Source organism: Sarcophilus harrisii, chromosome 2, assembly GCF_902635505.1.
Source record: "Sarcophilus harrisii chromosome 2, mSarHar1.11, whole genome shotgun sequence".
Lineage (NCBI taxonomy): Eukaryota > Metazoa > Chordata > Mammalia > Dasyuromorphia > Dasyuridae > Sarcophilus > Sarcophilus harrisii.
In genome coordinates, this window is record NC_045427.1 from 560,021,225 (window position 1) to 560,043,181 (window position 21,957).

At 35.3% G+C, this 21,957-nt stretch overlaps 1 protein-coding gene across 2 annotated transcripts in view; it reads left to right on the forward strand.

Annotated features, from left to right (window-relative positions):
* The first annotated feature begins 9,788 nt into the window (after positions 1 to 9,788).
* SLK (STE20 like kinase) overlaps positions 9,789 to 21,957 on the forward strand; it is a 71,205-nt gene continuing 59,036 nt past the window's right edge. For both annotated transcript variants that reach the window (XM_003755403.4, XM_003755404.4), the window contains exon 1: positions 9,789 to 9,982. In XM_003755403.4, the coding sequence (XP_003755451.1) occupies positions 9,833 to 9,982 (150 nt within the window). In that variant the 5' untranslated portion in view covers positions 9,789 to 9,832. The remainder of the gene's footprint in view (positions 9,983 to 21,957) is intronic.

Here is a 21,957-nt window from a genome sequence, read left to right on the forward strand (position 1 = left end):
TATTTGTATTGCAATAGGAATCTTTTGAAAGAATGAAATCTGAAAATTTGGGATTTATCAAGTTCTAAGAAGTTCTAAAATGATTGTGTATCAACCATAATAAGCAACAAATACAGATTTATAATTTATGTGTGAGATCTGTGGATGAGGAATGAGTCAGATGGAGGAAATTTTTTATTCAAAATATGGAAGAAAAATTATATAATATATGATTATTATAGTAATAATGTTATTTTCTTCCTATCACATCAATGGAAACTTTAGTATCTTGAATAGGAATCCTTTGCAGCAGAAACCAGAAATATGCCTTTAGAATACAATAACATATATATCAATTTGTAAATATTTGTAGATCTTTTTCATTTTTATATACTAAATCTCACTCCACCCAATAAGGTAAGCTCCTCAAAGGAAGAGGCTAGGAATACATAGTATATAGAGAGGATTCAGTGAATGTTTGATAAACTACTTTCCTTTAAAAACTCCTAGATGTAATTATATACTCTTAAGTCATTCTCATTATAAAAATACACACGACTGCTTTTTAGATCTGGCTGTCTTAGATTATTAGGAACAAAAAGAACAAAGTTTAATAGTGGAAGAGACTTCAGAAATCATCTAATCCAGACTTCTCATTTTATGAGGAAATTAAGCCAAGAGAAAGGAAGAACACTTCCGTGTTCTTTCCACTACACTACCATCTCTGAGTTATTTCTATAAAATATAGAAGAGATGTAATAGATAAAACAAATAACTTAACAAATCCTTGATTTTATGCAAGAGTGGCCAGTTCTGTGAATAAAAGCTTTGTATCTCTGCTTCCCTAAAAAAAAATTTTCAATCACATTCCCCTCAAATCATCCAAGTATGTTTCCAACATTCTTCCATACTAGGGAGGAATGGGAATTCTGGAACCCTTTATGCTATGGGACTGAATAGCAGTGATAAGGCTAAAGTGTATTAGATTCAGAAGAACCTAGGTTACAATCTGGCTTCATCAAGAACTGTTTGACCTTGAGTATATCACTTATTATTTTTGGGCCTCAGTTTCTTCATCTGTATGTAGCAAAGTTGAATTGGCCAATATAAAATGGGAGATTTGGACTAGATTACTTTGAAGGTCACTTTTATCTTTAAATCAATGATTAAAAATTCTATGATCATGATCATTTGAAAAAGATATCTAAATCTATTAATCTATGAAAATATATCCAAGTGAGTATGTCTGGTAGTCTGGTACAAATTTACTGCTTTACAGTCATTTAATTTTCTGAATAAACTAAGTTCAGTATTGAATTGTTTTGGTACTTAACATTAAAAATTATATGTGTGTATTTGTGTGTGTGTGTGTGTGTGTGTGTGTGTATTTTTAACAGGAATCTGGATGTCAGTTGTAAGGAAAGATATACAGAAGTGGAATTTTTTATTTTTATTTCTTGAAGATTCTGAAAGTTTCTCACTACATTACCACACACATAATCAATTTAGCAGTGGTGGTTTTATGGAGGAGTAGCACTTCAGTGTGACAATGAAAGTGAAGTGAATTAGAAGGGAAGATATTTTTAAGCCTTTCTGAATATAGAGTTAGATCAGATGATTTGATTATATTTTTTAGAGGAAAGATTTTTTTTTTTTTAAACCAGGATTTGATTTTTTAAAATCAGTATTTTGGAGTTTTCTGGATTACCAGTCAAACATTAGAATTTTGAGAAGAAATGATTCTATCACAAAATAGAAAATTTCGATTATACCAAACTGAAAAGTTTTTGTACAAACAAAACTAATGCAGACAAGATTAGAAGGGAAGCAATAAACTGGGAAAATATTTTTACAGTCAAAGGTTCTGATAAAGGCCTCATTTCCAAAATATATAGAGAATTAACTCTAATTTATAAAAAATCAAGCCATTCTCCAATTGAAAAATGGTCAAAGGATATGAACAGACAATTCTCAGATGAAGAAATTGAAACTATTTCTAGTCATATGAAAAGATGCTCCAAGTCATTATTAATCAGAGAAATGCAAATTAAGACAACTCTAAGATACCACTACACACCTGTCAGATTGGCTAAGATGACAGGAAAAAATAATGATGATTGTTGGAGGGGATGTGGGAAAACTGGGACATTGATTCATTGTTGGTGGAGTTGTGAACGAATCCAACCATTTTGGAGAGTAGTTTGGAACTATGCTCAAAAAGTTATCAAACTGTGCATACCCTTTGATCCAGCAGTGTTACTACTGGGATTATATCCCAAAGAGATTATAAAGAAGGGAAAGGGACCTGTATGTGCACGAATGTTTGTGGCAGCCCTTTTTGTAGTGGCTAGAAACTGGAAACTGAATGGATGTCCATCAGTTGGAGAATGGCTGAATAAATTGTGGTATATGAAAATTATGGAATATTACTGTTCTGTAAGAAATGACCAACAGGATGATTTCAGAAAGGCCTGGAGAGACTTACACGAACTGATGCTAAGTGAAATGAGCAGGACCAGGAGATCATTATATACTTCAACAACAATACTAGATGATGACCAGTCCTGATGGATCAGGCCATCCTCAGCAACGAGATCAACCAAATCATTTCTAATGGAGCAGTAATGAACTGAACTAGCTATACCCAGAAAAAGAACTCTGGGAGATGACTAAAAACCATTACATTGAATTCCCAGTCCCTATATTTATGCACACCTGCATCTTTGATTTCCTTCACAAGCTAATTGTACAATAATTCAGAGTCTGATTCTTTTTGTACAGCAAAATAATATTTTGGTCATGTATACTTATTGTGTATCTAAGTTATATTTTAATATATTTAACATCTACTGGTCATCCTGCCATTTAGGGGAGGGGGTGGGGGGGGTAAGAGGTGAAAAATTGGAACAAGAGGTTTGGCAATTGTTAATGCTGTAAAGTTACCCATGTATATATCCTGTAAATTAAAGGCTATTAAAAAAAAAAAAAAAAAAAAAAAAAAAAAAAAAAAAAAAAAAAAAAGAAATGATTCTAAGCTATTTCCCTAGAATTCTTAACAAAAACTGTAATTATATGATGAAATCTTTGTAAGTTAGAGCAATTTGCTATGTCCATTTAACTTGTATGGAACAGAATTACAAAACTGACTGGTAAACTTTTGCTGCATCAAATTAGAAAAAAAGATAACAAAACTGCATGAGAATTTCCCTATTATTTTTAAAGGAAGTATGTATAAAACTGGGTACTAAATAAGTGCCTAAATGATTTATTGAGAATCATATTGAGTTTTCAAGCTAGAAGAGATATTAAGATATCTCATCTGGATAATATGATCTTATAAGGAGAACTTATGATCAGGTCAAAGTTACAATATGGTAAGGCAAGCATCACCACTTCAATTTCCTAATGAAATTTCCTCCTTGCTCCCATGATATACTTTGTAAAGTTTATAGTATATATATATATATATATACACATATATATATACATATATATGTATATATATATACACACATACACATATATGTATATATATATAATTATGTAAATGCTAGTGATTATATGTTGATAAGTGCATTTTGGGGCATTTTATTTTGTAGAGTCTTGGTGCTAGCTCTTAAGATATGCAAGAATTTACTTAGCACCACTTTATTATCAAGGGAGCTTGCTTGGGTCCTTTTCAAGTAGGAATGAAGTTGTCACAAAAAATACAGATTTTGACCCAAGGGACTCTGTTGTGCTGACTGGGTAGAGCTGTAGACCTGACTATCAAAAAAGCTGAAATAGCCTTTAAGCATGGGCAAGATCATACACACACATGCATATACAAATAAATAAATAAATAAATATTATATATATATATATATATATATACACACACACACACACACACACACACACACACACACACATGTATATGTATTTGTATGTGTGTATATAATCTGTTTAAAGAAGCCTTAGGATCTGACTACAGCATATGGTAGTAGCTCAGTAAAAAAAAGCAACTCAGCAGCAGATGACAACATCACTCTGCAGATGAGCGGTAATAACTTTTTAGGTGAAGCAGAATAGCAGTGCAACACAGTGAGTTGCTAGGAGACTAAGTGACTGAATCCGGCAAGGGCACAACTCTCTCTTCTACTAACAGGATGACAATCTGTGGGAGACTGATTTTTTGCATAAAGGGGATTGGGATTTTTCTTTGTAATTTTCCTTTCTATTTTATTTAATTAAATGCCTTTTATTTTAAATTAACATATTTTTTATATAAGAAGATATATTAGTTGAGGATTGAAGCTGTGATTTTGAATACTTTATTATTGTTACAATGTTAAGAATTTGTGTGTAGCTGAGGAAGATATGTCCTTTGGATTATATACTTTAGGGTTCCAAGATCCCATGATAGAGTCAGCCAAATTTTTATTAAGCTCCTATTGTATTCCTGGCACTATACTAGATACTGGTGCTATAAAAAGACTGCTCTCAAAAAGTTTTCAGACTGCTGAGGGAGACAACATCCAAACAACTATATCAGTCAAATCGGTCAATATTTCTTAAGTACCTCTTATGTGCCAGATACTGTGCTAAACGTTAGGAATGCAAGTATAAAAAAAACTAAGTCCTTGCCCTCAAGGAGCTTCCAATCTATTAATGTCTTTATTTTTGTTAGTTACATGTGACAATTTTTAACATTCTTTTTTATAATTTTTGAGTTCCAAATTCCCTCCTTTTCTTCCCTCCTTAAGAAGGAAAGCACTTTGATATATACATTTGCAGTCATGTGAAACACATAAAAATATTTTCATATTAGCCATGTTGCAAAAGAGAAGAGACATCCAACCAAAAAAAAATCCCAAAAAACAAAACCCAAGAAAAACAAAGCAAAGATTAAATGTTTCAATTTGCATTCAGACTCATTAGTTCTTCCTCTGGAAATGAGTAATATTTTTCATTATAAATCCTTCAGAATTATCTTTGATCACTCTATTGCCGAGAACATCTAAATCATTCACAGTGGGTCTTTGAACAATATTGCTGTTTCTACATACAGTGTAGAACATGGTTTTGTTCACTTAATTTAGTATCAATTCATATAATTGATAGGTTTCCTGAAATCATCCTGCTCATCACAATCATATGCCACAACTTGTTCAATCCTTTCCTAGTTTATGGACCTTCAGTTTTCAATTCTTTGCCACTAAAAAAAGAGCTGCTATATTTTTGTACTTGTAGGTCCTTTTCATTTTCCTTTGATCTCTTTGGGATGCAATCTTAGTAATAGTGTTTTTTTCTGGGTCAAAGCAATTCACGCACTGGTTTATAGTCCTTTGGGCACAGTTCCAAATTGCTTTCAAAATGACTGAATCAGTTCACAACTCCACCAAGAGTACTTTAGTGAAGGAACTCTTCTGTTTGCTGTTTCCCTGATGACAGGTCAATGAACAACATTCCTGAGAATTTGCTGTGAGTCTTGGTGGCCCCTTGTTAAGTTTGAGAGTTCTTTAGTTTCTGGGTCTCATCCTGCAGGCTACACATGGTTTCTTAGAGAAGAAATATTACCGCAAGATGGAAGATATAGCTAAAAGAATAGTTAGGATCAAGCTATTCCTTGGCTGGTCAGGTGATCTGGACCTTGTGAATTGCTTAAGATTATAGATCTGAGGTGAAAAGGAACAATCTCTTTTGTCCCACAATTGATTATGTTTTAAGTATTAATATACTTTTGTGTTTTAATCATTTTGTATCTTCAGTACTTTTTGTGATAAAGATGCTATTTAGCTGGCATCTATTTGTTCATTACCTCAGAAAAGGTATTTGTACCTTTTCTAAAATGGATCCTGTTTTTTAGGAGAGACCTTAGACATGAATCATGTTCAAGTTTTGTGGTAAGAGATTTTCTCCAGAGTTCTGAAGAGTGGGGCATAACAAATCGGGGATTATGAGAAGAGTCTGACTTTTTTAGGAATAAGGCTCTCCCAGGACTGATTTGTCTGAACCCAGAACCAGAGTCCTACATAGAAGAGAGTACCCTCTTAAGTCATAGGTGACGCAAAAATTAGAGAGGTAAGTTAGTATGGGTAGAAAAGAGCCAAATTTTGGAAGGCTGTAAGATCACTATTCTTAAATATCTTAAGGGTTGTTATATGGAAAATTTACCAGACTTGTTTTGCTTGTTCTTTAAAGGCGCCACTAAGATTAATGGATAGCAACTCCCGAGAAGTAAATTTCAGCTAAATATAACAAAATTGTTCAACAGTGGTATGGTCTACAACTGACATAGGTACATTTCCTCTTCCCCACCCTAAAATGGAAGTTCCAGCAAGAGAGTTCCATGCCACATGTTCTGGAGAGAGGGAAAAGAGAGTAAGAAGCAGCACATTCTTCAGTGGTAAGAAATAGACATTATTCAACTCATCTTCTGGAATGGAGTTCCTACAGGCCCAAACCTATAAATTTTCCAATCTGTATATTCTAATCCATTTTTGCTATATTTATTTTTATCTTACCTACATTTCTTGAGTATATCCTCTTCCAGAGAACTATCCCTTATAACAAATGAGAAAAAAAAGTTCAGCAAAATTAACACCTTATCAAGTCTAATATCATATATAGAGTTCCCTATCCATAGTCCTTTATTCTTTCAATGAGTATTTACAATTCAACTCTTTCAACAGCTGACTTGCATATACTTCATGTTTCTGAAAGAACTTTTTTGGGGTATTATTATCTCTCTGGTATTTAGAAAGATACTAACAATATGATTTTCTAGATTTCAGAAGAGTTAAGAGGCTTTTCTTCATAATCTTCAATTCTTTTGCATCTACTCTGTAAATTACTGGGCTACTAACCAGGACTTAAGTGAAGGATAGCTCTACTCAAGGGTTAAGTTAATTTTTTCTCTCTTCTTTGAATCCCTAAAAAATTTCATTTTTATTTTTCTTGTGGAACATAATGCATTCTTCTGTACTTTCAAGCTGGGCAATTTTACTAATGCAAATCACATCACTTCTGGTTCTTAACAGTTGATAATTATTTTCTAAGACCCCCCCAAAATCACCCACTTTTTTGATCAACTTTTAATGATCAACCTCTCCAGACTTAGGGTCATCTTAGACAAGTTACCCTTTTCAGTTTGGTAATAACTGCTAGTACTTGCTCCTCTCACACAGCCACTAAGAACCCAGGGTCACCTCTCCACAAGCTAATGAAGTAGTAAAACAGAACTCTAAGTTTTATTCTTCCTTTAAAAAAGTCATTAGTACCTAGAACAATGCCATGTTGCCTTTAGAAAGCTTCTAAATATCTAAGTCATTTGATAAATATATTTATTGATTTGAAGTTTAGAGACAGTAAAGCTAGACTGTCTTGGTATAGTGAAAAGAGTTGAATTTCAGAATAAGATCACTTATTTTAGTACTAGTTCTGCTGTCTATTACTTGGGTAACCTTGGGCAAACCATTCTTTGGTCTTTTTTTCTTATCTGTAAAATAACGTTTACTAAGTTCCCTTCCAGTTGGAAATCTATGGTTCTAAAGTGCAGTAGAATGGGGTGGAGTAGAAAGAGGATGCCACTTAGGTAGAAGGCTGGGACTGGGGCGGTTGGGAAGATAACAATGTGACCTTTATGCAAATAGTACTATAATCTATCTCTGACAGAATTTAGTTCCAAAGGAGTAAAGAGTTCAAGTTTATCTGCGGATTAAAATTTAAAAACCTTAGTTCTGAGCTTCTCATTCCTATTAGCCCTCATCTTTACACCATCTTCTATTACTACTCTATACAGGTTCAGAATGACTTAGTGACTTTCTTTCTTCCCTCTTTCAGTTGAAAACATCACCATCTTTCCAGTGTGTCAGTTTTGTAACATTGGCATGATTCTGGATTCCTCCAGCCAATAGTACCAATCAGTTGCCAAATCTTGCCAGTTCTACCTTCATAAACGTTCTCTATCCAGACTCCTTTCTAACTGTACAGCTACCAATTTGGTTCAGAGCCTCATCATCTCTCTTCTACATTATTGCAGTAGCTTTAGTTTTTCACCATTCCAGTCCATCCTCCACAGTATTGTCCTAAGTAGTTTTCCTTAAAAGCAGATCTATTTAACTTCAGTAGCTTTATTGTGCCACTGGAGGGGAAGGGGGGTAGAATGAATTTTTTTTTAAAGCTCTACGGAGCCCCACCTTCTCTCCCTAGCATCATTCCACCTCTCCAGCTCAGTACTCTGTGCTCTAGCCAAATTAGCTTTCTGTTCCTCTTTCAGAAGACTTCAACACACTATTTCCCCTCCTCAATGACTTTGCACTGGCCATCTCCAGCAGAGTGCAACGCACCTTCCGCTTATATCTGCTTCGTAGGATCCCTCTCCTTCTTCAAGGCATAATTCAAGCCATTGCCTTCTCCTTGAAATCCTTCCGATTTCATCAACTATTGATTCCCTTTCTCTTAAGTTTCCTTGTATTTAATTTATTTATTCTCTTTATATATTTATATCTTCACACTCTTTCTCATTAGACGCGTCATTGCCAGTAGGAATTGTTTATACTTGTATCCTTAGGGCCTACCTGCCTCTGGCACATAACATTTAAAACGTTAACAAACTTAAAATGCGAGGAAATTAGGCTTTGATGAAATTTGGGGAAATGTTTACAAAAAACAGCATTTTTCTTAGCCTTGTCCCACAGCAGGGACTTTCATCAGGAGACCAGGGAAGTCGTTTGAAGTCTGGGGCTCCTTCTTGGGCTTCAGGATGTGACACAAGAAGAGAGTGTCTAGATGGGCAGAAATACTCTCGCACGGGTCGCCATGCTTGGGAGCTTCAGTGACAAATGCTCAGACTCCGGGATGAGGCAACTTGGTCTGACTCAAGGAGTTTTGAAAGGGTGGGGTGAAAATCAGCTAAGGCGCCATAATATTTGTGGCGGATGCCTTCCGCCTTCAATATGTCATTACCCCAATGGTCCCAAGCCATCGTGATTGGGTGGTAGGCGACCCCCGCCGCCGGGCTGCGCCAACCCCCGGAGCCAGGCTAAGGAGAGGGATCAGCAGGCGCGTTCACCGCCAAGTCCCCACAGCAACCGTCCCCAACGGCTTCCCCCCAACGGCTGCGTGAGCTAGCGCGGCCGGAGCGCGCGTGCGCGGGGCCGGCCGGGGCCGCCGCTGGGTGCGAGGCGCGGGCGCGCGCCCCAGGCCGAGGCTCGGCGAGCTGAGGAGGTACCGAGGTAGCTGCCGCGGGAGCGCCGCCAGGGAGACCAGAGCAGGGCGGCGGGGGGCGGCTGCAGTCCCGCGCCTGCAGAGCGGCGCCCCGGGGGCCTAGCGAGGAAGCGCCTGGGCCGGCGGCGCGGGAGGCCGGCGCCTCGCCCCCGCGTCGCCTGAGAAGCCACCTCCGGCGGCCGCCGCTCCCGGGACTCGGTGGGACGCGGGCCTGCAGTCGGCCAGCGCGGCGGCGGGACAGCTCGCACTCCGACCCCCGCTCCCCAGCGGGCTCCGAGTTCCTCGGCCACCGGGGAGGGGACCGCGGGGGCCCAGAGCCGGAGGCGAGGCGCCCTCCCCCGCTTCCTTCCCTCGGGACGGCCTGGAAGGCGCGTTGGCCGGGGCTCGCGGGCACGGAGCGCCGCCTCCCCCACCCCCCCCGGTGGGGGCCGGGACCTCGGGAGCGGGTCGCTCCTCCCCGGGGGTGCGCACGGCCCAACCCTGCCGGGCTGGGCTGCGCGGAGCAGTGGGGCGTCCGGAGGCACCCCGATCCCGCCTGCCTGCCATTGAAACCTGAAGCGAGAAGCCGAAAGGAAGAGAAACTTTGGTCTTTTTGTTGTGGTTTTTATTCTGTGACTGGAGGGAGCTTCGGCGGGCAGGGAAAATGTCCTTTTTTAATTTCCGCAAAATCTTCAAATTGGGCAGCGACAAGAAGAAGAAGCAGTACGAGCATGTGAAGAGAGACCTGAACCCCGAGGATTTTTGGGAAATTATAGGTGAATTGGGGGACGGAGCCTTTGGGAAAGTGTTCAAGGTAAGAGCCGAAACTGGGAAGCTGCTCCCCGCAGCTGGGGCCCCTTGCCCAAAGTCCGGGCAAGGGTTACCTCACTGGGGCTGTCTGCCCCCTGCCCTGGCTCCCATTGCTTCTTCCAGCAATGTCAAACTTCAGCTGAAGGGCCACCGAGTTAAAACCTGGCTAGGACAGCTGGCTTAAATGTTGAGAAAAAAGGGGCCTGAACGCACCTTTATTAATAAAAGAGCTCGCTAAATTCCGGCAAGGAAACGCAAGCTTCACTGTTACATTTTTAGAAGTTTGAATGTCTGCTACTATGTGTTTTAGTTAGATAAAAAGTAGCTTCTAGGTTTTCTGGCCTGTTACTTAATTGACCCTGAAGTATTTTTAATGAGAAAGTCGTATTTGCAGGGCAGTTACAGTACACAGCGCTTTGTCTATTAGTTATCCTGGTTGCCTGGATTAAAACAGGTCCATTTTTATTGTGGATGACTTAGTTTTATTTATATCTAGCCCACAGCTCCTCTTTCCTTTTCCTTTTGGGTGAGAATAGTGATTGTTTTTTATTCAAGGTCTTCATTGGGAAAAGACTACAGAATTAAAGTTTCGGAAGGAGATTTTCTAGAAGAAATGTGTGTGCAAAGCTAGCAGTAAATTGTGGCTTAAAATTTTCTGAATAAGTTAAATTTTAAAAAAGGTTTGAGCTTTCAACTCTAAGACAATTAGTGTCAACAATATTTTTTTGGTGGAATTCTTTTTTTTTTTTTTTTTTTTTAAAGACGGTGTGTTAAAAACTATGTTCTTGGATCTTGGAATCTTAATCCTGAAGTCCAAAATTGTCATGATATTGGATTTAAAGGAAGTTTGAAGCCCATGGCATAGATGTGATGTCATGGGTAAGGGTAAATGGTATTTCACTTTTTCAAAGCTTGCTCCTTTGCCTGGGAAGGATGTGTCATAAGCTGCATATAAAAGTTAGGGAAGGGATCTACTGCTTGTTGTCCAAGAGGAGAAAAGGGTTGGCTTTGGAAGGTGGGTAAATTGGGAAAGAAGACTAAGGAGATCTGAAGTGGAAAAAACAACTGGACTGGAAGTTAGCTTTGCACCTCACTACTACCTGTGTGACCGTGGGCTAGGTACTTCATCTCTTCAGTGTCTTCATCTGTAAAATGAAGTGGTTGCAATAAATGATTTCCAAAGACTTGCAGACTTAATAGTATGATTTTCATAATTTATCTAGGGCTCTGTAAGTCAGGCAAAACTAAGACTTGATTCCCTTTTGTCATTTTGAATTCTTTAGGTAAAAGGAAGGTGGTGGGATGACTTGAACAGCTTTTGGTAGCTTTAATCAATAGGCACCTTAAGTTGTATTTAAATACTATTTATGTATGTATTTAGCACACTGGGGCGAAAGGGCATTAAAAATAATATAATTCCTTTATGTGGACCTTTTCATTTTTTAATAAGAATAAAGAACTTTTGGTGGTACTGTTAATTAGGATGTTTGTTTTCTTAAACATCCTTCACAAGTTCTTTGGTTCTTAATGGAATGGAACTTGAATATCAAATCCAATCCCCTTCACTTTATAGATGAGATGAGACAGGAAGTGGGATAAGCAGATAGTGAACTATTTCACCAGTTTCTTCTGCCATCGAAATACTGTTGAAAGGGAAACAGATGTTGAGAACAAATTCCTGCCACACTATCTTAATTGTTTACTGAGTTTTTATGTAACTTAATTGCTGAGTTTTATGATACAGACTAAATGTATCTTCATTCTGGCAAGTCATTAATTGAAAGCCTTAGAAAAGAGTAAGAATAAAAATCTGTTGTTGAAGATTATAAATTATATCCAGGAAGTGCAAGATAACTTCCATAAATTCGATAACCTTTTCATTGGCAACCTGATTTTTGAAGACATGAGTATTTTGGAATATTTTTGTTGTACCACTTGAACTGGCCAAAACTTTGGGTTCTGTTCTGTTTTGTTTTATTCCCAAAGGTTCATTTACATTAATTTTGTGTTGACAAAATTCTTTATAAAAAATTTAATAAGGAGACCAGTCATTAAAATTGTAGTTAGTTTTTCCAGCTTAAAAATTGCATAGTTTTATTAGAAAATTAGAATTTATGGCTGCTGTTACATTCTTAGGCACAAAGATAAAATCATAAATAAAATAACATGCCTTGGTTTATGCATTCAAAAAACTACCCAAAATAGTCTTATTGCTTTTACTTCTATGTCAGTCATCTCTCCCCACTCCCCCCCCCTTCTCCTCTTTCTCCTCCCCCCTCAATCATTATTTCTATCTTTTCTCTACCTCCCTCTCATCCCATGTCTGGAAAATTCAATTCTCCCTACTTTAGATTTCCTTTTCTTTTATCTTGATTAGAAAAAGATTTCAAAGTTTGCGTTGGAACTATTTTTTGAAAAAATTATTTCAAACAAAGTAATATAGCTTAACTATGGAGCTGATGAAAAAAATGCATTTATTTCAAGGATTTCTAAATTATTTTTACATGGTGATTTGTGATTTTTAAACACAACTTCATCTTGGAATACGTTTACATTTTAATATAAAAAGCTTTTTTAAAATAAATTTTCCTTCCACATTGTTTTGTGAGGGATTCCCATAATTCAGCTTCTTTTAAGCTTTTTTTATTTTATGAAATTTAGAAAAATAGGAAACAAAGCTTTATATACTTCATGGTAATATTACAGAATATCATTTTCATATATTATGGACTTACTGATGATAGTCTTAGTCTTGAGAAATTACTTTTTTTGCTATGGCTATAAATGCTTTTTTCACAAGAATGTAGTTGACTTAATTATGAGACTTTTGATTCATTTGACAACCAAGAAGAGAGGCTTTCTTTTATGGAGTAGGCAAACACTATTAATGTAAAACGGAGTCTTCAAAATCCAATAAAATTAAAATTATAAACCATTTTATTGGGAGCCTATTCCCTTGAGAACAGTAAAGACTTCGAATTTCAAAACCAGAGTTATACTATTTAAATTTTCAAGTAAATTTAAAAATGTACATGTTAAGGAAACTTTTTTATTCTTAAAATTCTAATTTTTACCCAGATAAGGGAATGTTGAGAGATTCTTTTGTGTTGCTATTTGCAGCTTAAATTTTTTTTTAAGATTGGTCAATATTTATTGGTTTTTTTAAAGGATGCAAGAAAACAAATTTGGTTTTATTTTTGCATATGCTAGAAATATTTTTAGTATTCAGTACGGTTAGATAATATGGTCCTTGAATTTCACTATAACATTTTTTTCTATATTTTTAAATTTATGGATACTTTTTGTTTTTGACACAACAGATACTTCACAAAAAATACCCAAGCAAACCTCTCTAGAAAGGACTTTTCTTTTTCCCTTCCACCAAAAATAAAACCACATATACCTAGCAAGATAATTAGTGGTTAGCAGAAAGAAGAAATGTTTTATTTAATTTAGATATTTTGGTGCTATAACATTCATAATTGTTTTTGACCATAGTTTTGTTTCTATGTTGATTTTTATTTACATTGTTGCATTAAATGTATATGCTCTTTTTTCTTTGTTTTCTACATCTAACATCATGTCATACAGGTGCTTTCTTGTTGTTTTTTTTAATTGTTCATATTTAACATTACTTAGCCTAGCCATTCCCAAATTGGACATATTTTGTTTTCAGATTTTCTTTTCTTTTCTTTTTTTTTTTTTTTTTAAATGATAGCCTTTTATTTATAAGTTATATGCATGGGTAATTTTACAGCATTCAGATTTTATTTTCACAAATAGTGCTTTTTTGAACATTTTTATTCATAGAAGTTTTTTCTTGATGTCAGTAACTTCCTTGGGGTTTAGGCTCAGTAGTATAATCTCTTATTCAGCTGATTTAAACAATTTAGTGACTTTTTAATGTAATTCCAAATCATTTTCCAGAGTGGCTAAATGAATAAACAATTTTGCAAGCAGTGAATTGGCGGATTTGTGTATAAACACAATTTCTCTAAAAATGAGTTTTTCTTTTTTTCTGACAACTTTGCAAGCATTGTAGATTTATAGTAGTTTCAGGGTTGATCAGCATTTCTCAATTTATTAGTTATTGTGGACATCTTCAAGTAGTTAAAGGTAGCTTGTATTTCTTTTTTTTTTTTGAAAACTGTTCATTTAGTTTGAATACTTACTTGCCTCTTGAGCAATTATTTTTATCAATTCCTATCAATTCCATATAGATTTTGTATTACATACTCTTTAGAGATATTTGAAGGAAAGTTTTCCTCCATCTGTATCTCTGATTTTAGTTGCATTGATTTTAATTTGTGCAAAAAGGTTTTACATATTCTAAAATCAACATTATTATCATCTGTTCCTTTTATGGTTACTGATTTTGCCCATCTGTAATTGTGAGAGAAAAAAAAATTTTCTAGTCTTCGTAAAATTTGTGTTGTATGTTTTTACATTTAGATGATATCTATATACAAAAGCTTTTTCATCAAAATTTCCAGTTTTCTCAATGGTTATAAAACAAGGACTCATTCTTCAAAAACTAGTGTTTCTTGTGGTTATGGAATACTAGACTGCTTTTGCACATTTGTTTCTAAGTCTTATTTCTCTAGTTTATTACTCTAGTCACATCCAGATTCACAATCATAATGATCCTTAACACTTCCGTCTCCTTTGCTACCCATATCTAGTCAGTTTCTGATTCTTCCTCCTCTACATCTTGTGTGTATCTGTCCCTTTCTTCCCAGTCATCCAATCATTAAGCTAGTTCAGGCTTTTATCTCTTGCTAGAACTATAGGAACTAGTCTCTTGATTGAACTCATGGTTTCCAGTTAGTTTCTCCCTTTTCTCTAGTCAGTTTTCTACATAGTTGCCAAAATAATGTTCCTCAGGCACAAGTCTGCCTTGTTTTATAACTCTCCACCCCTTTTCCTCGACTTCCTCTCCCCTCCCCCCATGAAGAAACTTCAGTGAATCTTGAGAATAAAATAAAGGTTTCACAATTTGCTATTCCCAATCTGATTTTAGGCTACCTTTCTACACTTCTCGTACATTTCTTTCCTTTGTACATTATGTAATCCAACCTTTGGCCTACTTGTTCTTCATACACAACTTGCCATCTCTAGGATCTGTACTTTTTATAGGCATGTCCCCTATGGATTCCTTTGTCACCTCTGCCTCAGAGAATTCCTAGCTTCCTTTAGTGTTTTAGTTCAAGTGGCTTCTCCTAAGGTAAAATTTTCCTGTTTGTCTTAGTTGTTAGTAGTTGCTGATTTCCTTCTCTGATGATGCTGTGGCTCCATGTTTCTGTCTAAGTCAGTTAATTTCTCAGGACCTATGGCTAAGGTCCTGCTAAGACTAAATTTCATATCAGTGGCTGATCTGTATTGGTAGGTGGAGTTCTTTTTCTGACAGTTACCTACATAAAGAAATCTAAGGATCAGAAGTACTGTAGAAAAAAGTTAAATAATAGGGGAGATGGTAGATATCTTTACTCTTAATCTTATTGGGAAAGCTTCTAATGTTTCTCTATTATAAGTAATACTAGTTTTGGGGTTAGTAAAGTATTATTGATGTTTTGTTTTTTTATAGCACATGATCTTTCCTTCCTTTGACTGTGTCATCTTTACAAAGAAAAGCAATTACTTAAAACCAGCCAAAGAAACACCAAGTAACAATGTATGCAAGATTCTGTTCCTGTAGTTCTCTACTGGGACAGGGGTATCTCTTCTCTGGGATCAAGGTTATTCATTACAATTAATCTTAGTTCAGCTACACTATTAGTATTTTAATTTACATTATTATATCATTATGCATATTTTTCTTCTAGTTCTGCTTACTTCACTGTATGTGAAAGTCATACGTATATGTATGAATGAATATTATAAACACTGTGCTAAGGTGCTGGGGATAATAGTAAAACAAGCAAACTAGACCATTCTAGTGCTCAAGGAGTTTACATTGAAATAGGAGAGAAGGACATATAAAAGAAACCTGAAAGAGGGGAAGAGGTTGATAATGGGGCATCTGTATGGTTTGGAAAATCATTGGGAGAGATGTGGTTCTGGGCAAAGTAATAATGTAAGAGCTCACTATTAGAATTCATCATTCTAGAGGCAGATTCCAGGGGTTCAGTAAGTTTCATAAGTTTCTCTTAATTCCTTTTCTTTTTAATGGTGCTATTATTCCATTTTTACATACAGTTTATTTAGCCATTCTTCAATTAATAGACAGTTAACTTTTCTAGTTTTTTGCTACTACAAAAATTGTTGCTATGAATATTTTGTTACATGTGGGACATTCCCTTTCATCTTTGACCTTCTTAAATATAAACTCAATATTGGGGCTCCTGTGTCTGAGATGTTTAGTGACCTTTCTTTTTGTAATTCCAAATTGTTTTTCATAATGTAACCAGATAGATGCACTATATATTAGTGCATTACTACTGTAGTCTTGCCAAAATTAACCATTTATGTTATCTTTGCTAAATGACTATTTGTGAGGTAAAAACTCGGTATTGTTTTAAATTGCATTCACTTTTCATTTTAGACAGGTATTTTTGATTATAAAAAGTCCTTTTCAGTAGCCCCCTTCTTCTTTCCTTTCTTCTCCCCCCCTTTCTTTTCCCCCCTTCCCCAAGTTTTATTGGAAACTTCATTGTAATGTACAGAATGAAATTATTTTTTTCAACAATGTGAAAGATTATAGGAATGTGCTTTTAATACAATTGAAAAAACCTCCAATTCTAAGCAACTTAAATATAATTTTTCTTAGGTATAGTATTTATATTTCAGGTAGCTAAATGGTGAAGAAGATAAAGTGCTAGGCCTGATATAAAGAAGATCTGAGTTCAAATATTGATTACCTCAGAAACTTGCTAGCCATGTAACAAGTCATTTAACTTTTGTCTGCCTCAGTTTCTTCATTTGTAAAATGGGGATAATAAAAACACTTAATTATCTCCCAGGGTTGTGAAAAGAACCAATTAGATGATATTTGTAAAATACTTTGTAAATCTTAAAGTGCTATATAAATGGTAGCTATTATTATTGTCCAATAAGTTTCTCTCTTATGTGTTAAGAGAAGAGAAAAAAATTTAGTAGACAAAACATGCATAATATCATTATTAGGTTTTTCTTTTGTAATTATTTTTATTTCTATTTTCCAAAGAGTTTTAAATACTATTTATATTGATTTAAAAATTGATGCTATTAGAGAATCATAATAACTAGCAATCATTTAGTAGCCTCACTCCTCTCCTAAATAATCTATGGGAAGCTGTGCATCTTGCCCAAGATTACATAATTAGTTAGTAACAGATGTAAGCCTAGAACCCAACTCTCATACTACATAATTCTGTGCATTTTATCGTTATTTAAGTTTAAGATTCATTAGTTTTGAGTGTATCTTTGTAATTCCTTCATGCCTTTGGAAAGCTGGGAAAGGACTTCCCTTCTGTCCTGTTCTCCCTCCCTCCTCATTTATATAAGGAAACATTTACTATTAAAAGAATTTTTAATAATATTTTTACTACTCAATAACAAAAGAAAAACAGTTCAACAGGACCACAAAACATAACTGACTGTCATAGATATGGGAGTGTTGGGCTTGTCTATGGTCATCCTTTCCATGAATACTGCCCTACCTGCCTCACTGTATGTCTTATTTGTATGCTTGATCTGGCTAAACTACTTGTACTGATTTAATCTTCATTCTGCCATTTGCTACTGAGATGTCAGAGTCCAAATTCCAATATCAATGATAAGACTAAAGCACCAAAAAGTGATGGCAAATTATTTTATATTGATTGTGTCCTTTCAGTTTCCTCTTAAAACATATAGGGGCCTTAAAAAAAAATTTATTTTTTTTTTTTGCATTCTTATTTTTCCTTTCACTTTTTTTGGGAGATATTCTGTTTATAATTTTTCTCCACCTTTCTCCATTGTTATTTTGCAAGTAAGCTTGTAGTCTAAACCGGGACTGCTTAAACTTTTCCCAAACTTCTTTTTGCCTGAGAAATTTTTTTGCAAACCTGGGTATTTGGATATATAAAATAGGTATACAAATCAGACATTACTGATAATAAATCATAATGCGCATTGTGAGCCACAGTTTAAGAAGCTGGGGTCTAAACCATTGTTGCCTTCTGTGGCATATCTCTTGGCAAGAAAATCAAATGTCTAGCTGAAAGGCAATTTCTGGATTCTTTTGGCCTCCTTGTTGTGGCAGCTGTTTTATGTCTGTTAAACTTTTCTAGGAAATTTTGTCCTAAATCATTATCTTTTATATATTTGACTTTAAAAAAAAGTTTTCTACTGGAATCCTAGTCTACGAACTTTTAAAATATTCTTAATTATATTTCAAGATAATTTTTTTACTTGTAATATATAGGATTATATATTATAAAATATATATAATTATGTACTATATATTATTTGATAATAATAATAAAATAATCCTTTATATTTTATTTTATGCATTTAGAAACTTGTTCTAAGTAAGTGGTCTATAGGACTTACTAGAGTATCAAAGGGTTCATGACACAAAAATGATTAAGAATCTCTGGCCTACAAGTTGCTTAAATAGGTTTTAGAACTATTGCTCTGAATATTGTATTGCAAATAATATTACCTAATCTTTATCCTTCTCCAAATTTAGTTTTGATTTTTACTCAACAAGTTAGTGGTCTAAGTATAATTATTGAAAACTGATTTGTAGATGACTGATTTGTTAGTAGAAATCGGTTTTATTTGGAACAACATAGATGAAAGTTGTAGGAGATGAGCAGGCATGGATGGTTGAGATGTGCAAGAAATATTCTTATTTATGAGATCACAGTTCCATTAGAGTTTTGGAATATTTGGTGTTTGCGCCTTTTGGTTCTCAGAAGAAGATATTCATGACATAATAATATAATACTTCTGAGTAATCTTACACTTGTTGTTTGTCCTTAATTCTCATCAAGGAGGTGATGCTTTGACATGCAAGTAAATTGGGTTTAAGTGAGGGTGGACTGTGCACAATCGCCTGCCTCACTTTCCCCTCCAGAACTTCCTGGGTCTGTGTCTTTGTACTGACTGCCTTCCTTGTTTAGAATGTTCCTCCATGGCTTGGTTTCTTTCAAAACTTTGCACAAACTCATTTCTCTATGAAGCATTTTTAGGTGGTCTTCTAAATTTCCTTTTACTAATTTTTTCTTAATATTTTAACTTCCTACTTATATATAAAACAATTTTTTTTACATTTGCTTTTAAAACTTTTGAGTTCCAGGTTCTCTTTCTTCCTCCTTCTCTACCCTTCCCCCTCCTCCCCCCATTGAGAAGGCAAATATAAAGTTTTGTAAAACATTTCCATCTTTTAATAATTTTGTGTATATTTGGGCTGTATACACACATACATATGTGAATATATATATGCATGTATGTATGTTGTTTCCCTTAGATTGTTAGCTCCAGTAAGGAAGAACTGTTTATTTAACTTTTTTCCTTGTGTTTCCAATGCCTAGCGTAGTGCTTGGAATATAAAAGCATTTGAATAAATGCTTATTGATTGATTGTAAGAAAGTTGAAAAGACTTGGGTTTTAACCTAATATCATTAGATAAATTCATAATGTTTAAGTGACAGCTTAAAAGAAAGTGAGAGAGAATGATTAGCACACTGGATACAGATTGATGAAGTAAAGGTCTTTGGCAGACTAGAAACTGAATTGGATTTAATAAATTGAAATTTAATACGAATAAATGTAAAATATTACACTTGTATTCAAAAAATTGACTTTATTGTGAAAGGTGGGGGAAGTATAACTAGACAGCAATCTGAAAAAGATCTGGGGTTTTTAATGGATAGCAATCTACCATAAGTCAACAGTGATATAACCACCAAAAAAGTTAATGCTATCTTGGGTTGGATTAAAAGACATAGTGGGTCCTTAGATAATAGACAATCTTCCTGGAACAACACTTTGATCAACTACAGATCAAAAAATTTATAATATATGATAACATTATATGCTGTTGATATTAATAAACTATTTCAAAAGTTGAAATAAGAGCTAGTCTTTTAAAAATACTTTAGAAAATTATTCATTGGTTTCCAGCAGTCAGTTATTAGGTAGACCTCTTTTGACTGAAATTTAATGAAGGAATAGGTGTTGAAGTATAAATGTGAATTTACATGTTAGTATTCTAAACAAGACATCTTAAGATGTTTAATTCCTTTCAGAGAATTGTGATTGAATATAATTTTGGAATTTTACTCAGAGTATTTCTCTTAAGTGAAGGGTATGATTGTATATCTAGATTTCTAACAACTTAAAACCCTGTGTTTGTTTTTTTTTTAATGAGTTTTATCTCTTTTGGTGTGTGTTTATGACTTAAGCCCTTAATGTTATGACAATAGAAATAATTATAATTTTATGTAATTATGAATTGGGCTTCTAAATAAAACTTAAAATATATATTTTCTATGCATAAGTTGCAGAGTGTATTGTAGAAGCAATAGATTGTTATCTTAAAACTATTAGTGATTATTATTTAAGATAATATGAATTAAGTTAAAGTGAAATCTGATTATTTAGGGTAATTAGATTTTTTTGGACAGTAACTCCTTAGACTTTAAAGAGATGACCTTTAAAATGTTGACTCTCCCCCTCCCCCCCCAGGTGGGGTTTATGAGCTTCATTAGTTAAAGTTAAGGAAATGCTTTTATCTACATCCATTGGTCCAGAAGAGCTAACATGGTCATAGTGAAGTGCCAATCCATTTCTTTTTTTTTTTTTTTTTTAATTATAACTTTTTATTGACAGAACATATACGCATGGGTAATTTTTTACAACATTATCCCTTGCATGCACTTCTGTTCTGATTTTTCCCTTCCCTCCTTCCACCCCTCCCCTAGATGGCAGGCAGTCTTATACATATTAAATATGTTATAGTATAATCTAGATACAATATATGTGTGCAGAACTTAACAGTTCTCTTGTTGTACAGGAATAATTGGATTCAGAAGGTAAAAAAATAACCTGGGAAGAAAAACAAAAATGCAAACAGTTTACACTCATTTCCTGTGATGACCGCATTAGCATCAGCCAGAGTCAGGATAAGCAAAAGTCCTTAGTCTTTATTCTTGGTCTTTAGAGGTAGGATTGAATTGGATGGAAGCATAATCTCCTCCTTCCTTCTCCCTTGTCTACTGCCAAAGTGACTATGGCTAGTCTTACTCTACCCCCTAGTCCCTCCTACAATCCTCTGTATACACCAGTTATTGAGCCAGCACAGGATAGTGGGAAGGGCCATTTTCCAAGCATATGCGCATAGAGTATTGTCCAATCGGTAGTTAGCCTTAAGTGCTCGGCCGTCCTGACCTCAGTGCATTGACTCAAGAATTTCAAGCCCATTAAATCTCCCGCTTTGTTTTGTTTTAAAACACGGGAGGTCATTACATCCCTGACTTCTCAGGGAGGTGAGAACCCCAAAAAGGAGGTCATCATGTCCTCCCTGACTTCTCAGGAAAGGAGGTAAAAGCACTAAAAAGGAGATGATAATGCCCTCTTTGACATCACAGGAAGGGAGATGAAAAGCACCAAAGGGAAGCGAGGATTGCTAGCGGGTTTCTGGGCTAAAGGATCTTACTAGACCAGGTATGCACAAACCCATCAGCATGGGAGGTATTACACAAGCACATAGCAATAATGCACAGGCAATAGTAGTGGTGACTCTCCCCACAGTCAGTGCAGGCCCAATGTGGTGTAACAAACATGAATTGTAAATGCAAGTAGTGGTATAACAAGCAATATAAATCAACATGGTGTTGTAAAAAATTTCCAGAAGTCCTAGAAGGAGGGTATGTAAACAACAGTCACACATACGCCTTCTTCAGCAGCCAAGAGATAGTCCATTGCTTCACATATCAGGGAATCCAATGATCCCCGCAAGTTTTTGAAGTCCTGAAAGTCTTTTTATGTGTTAGGAAATCTAATGATTCCAGC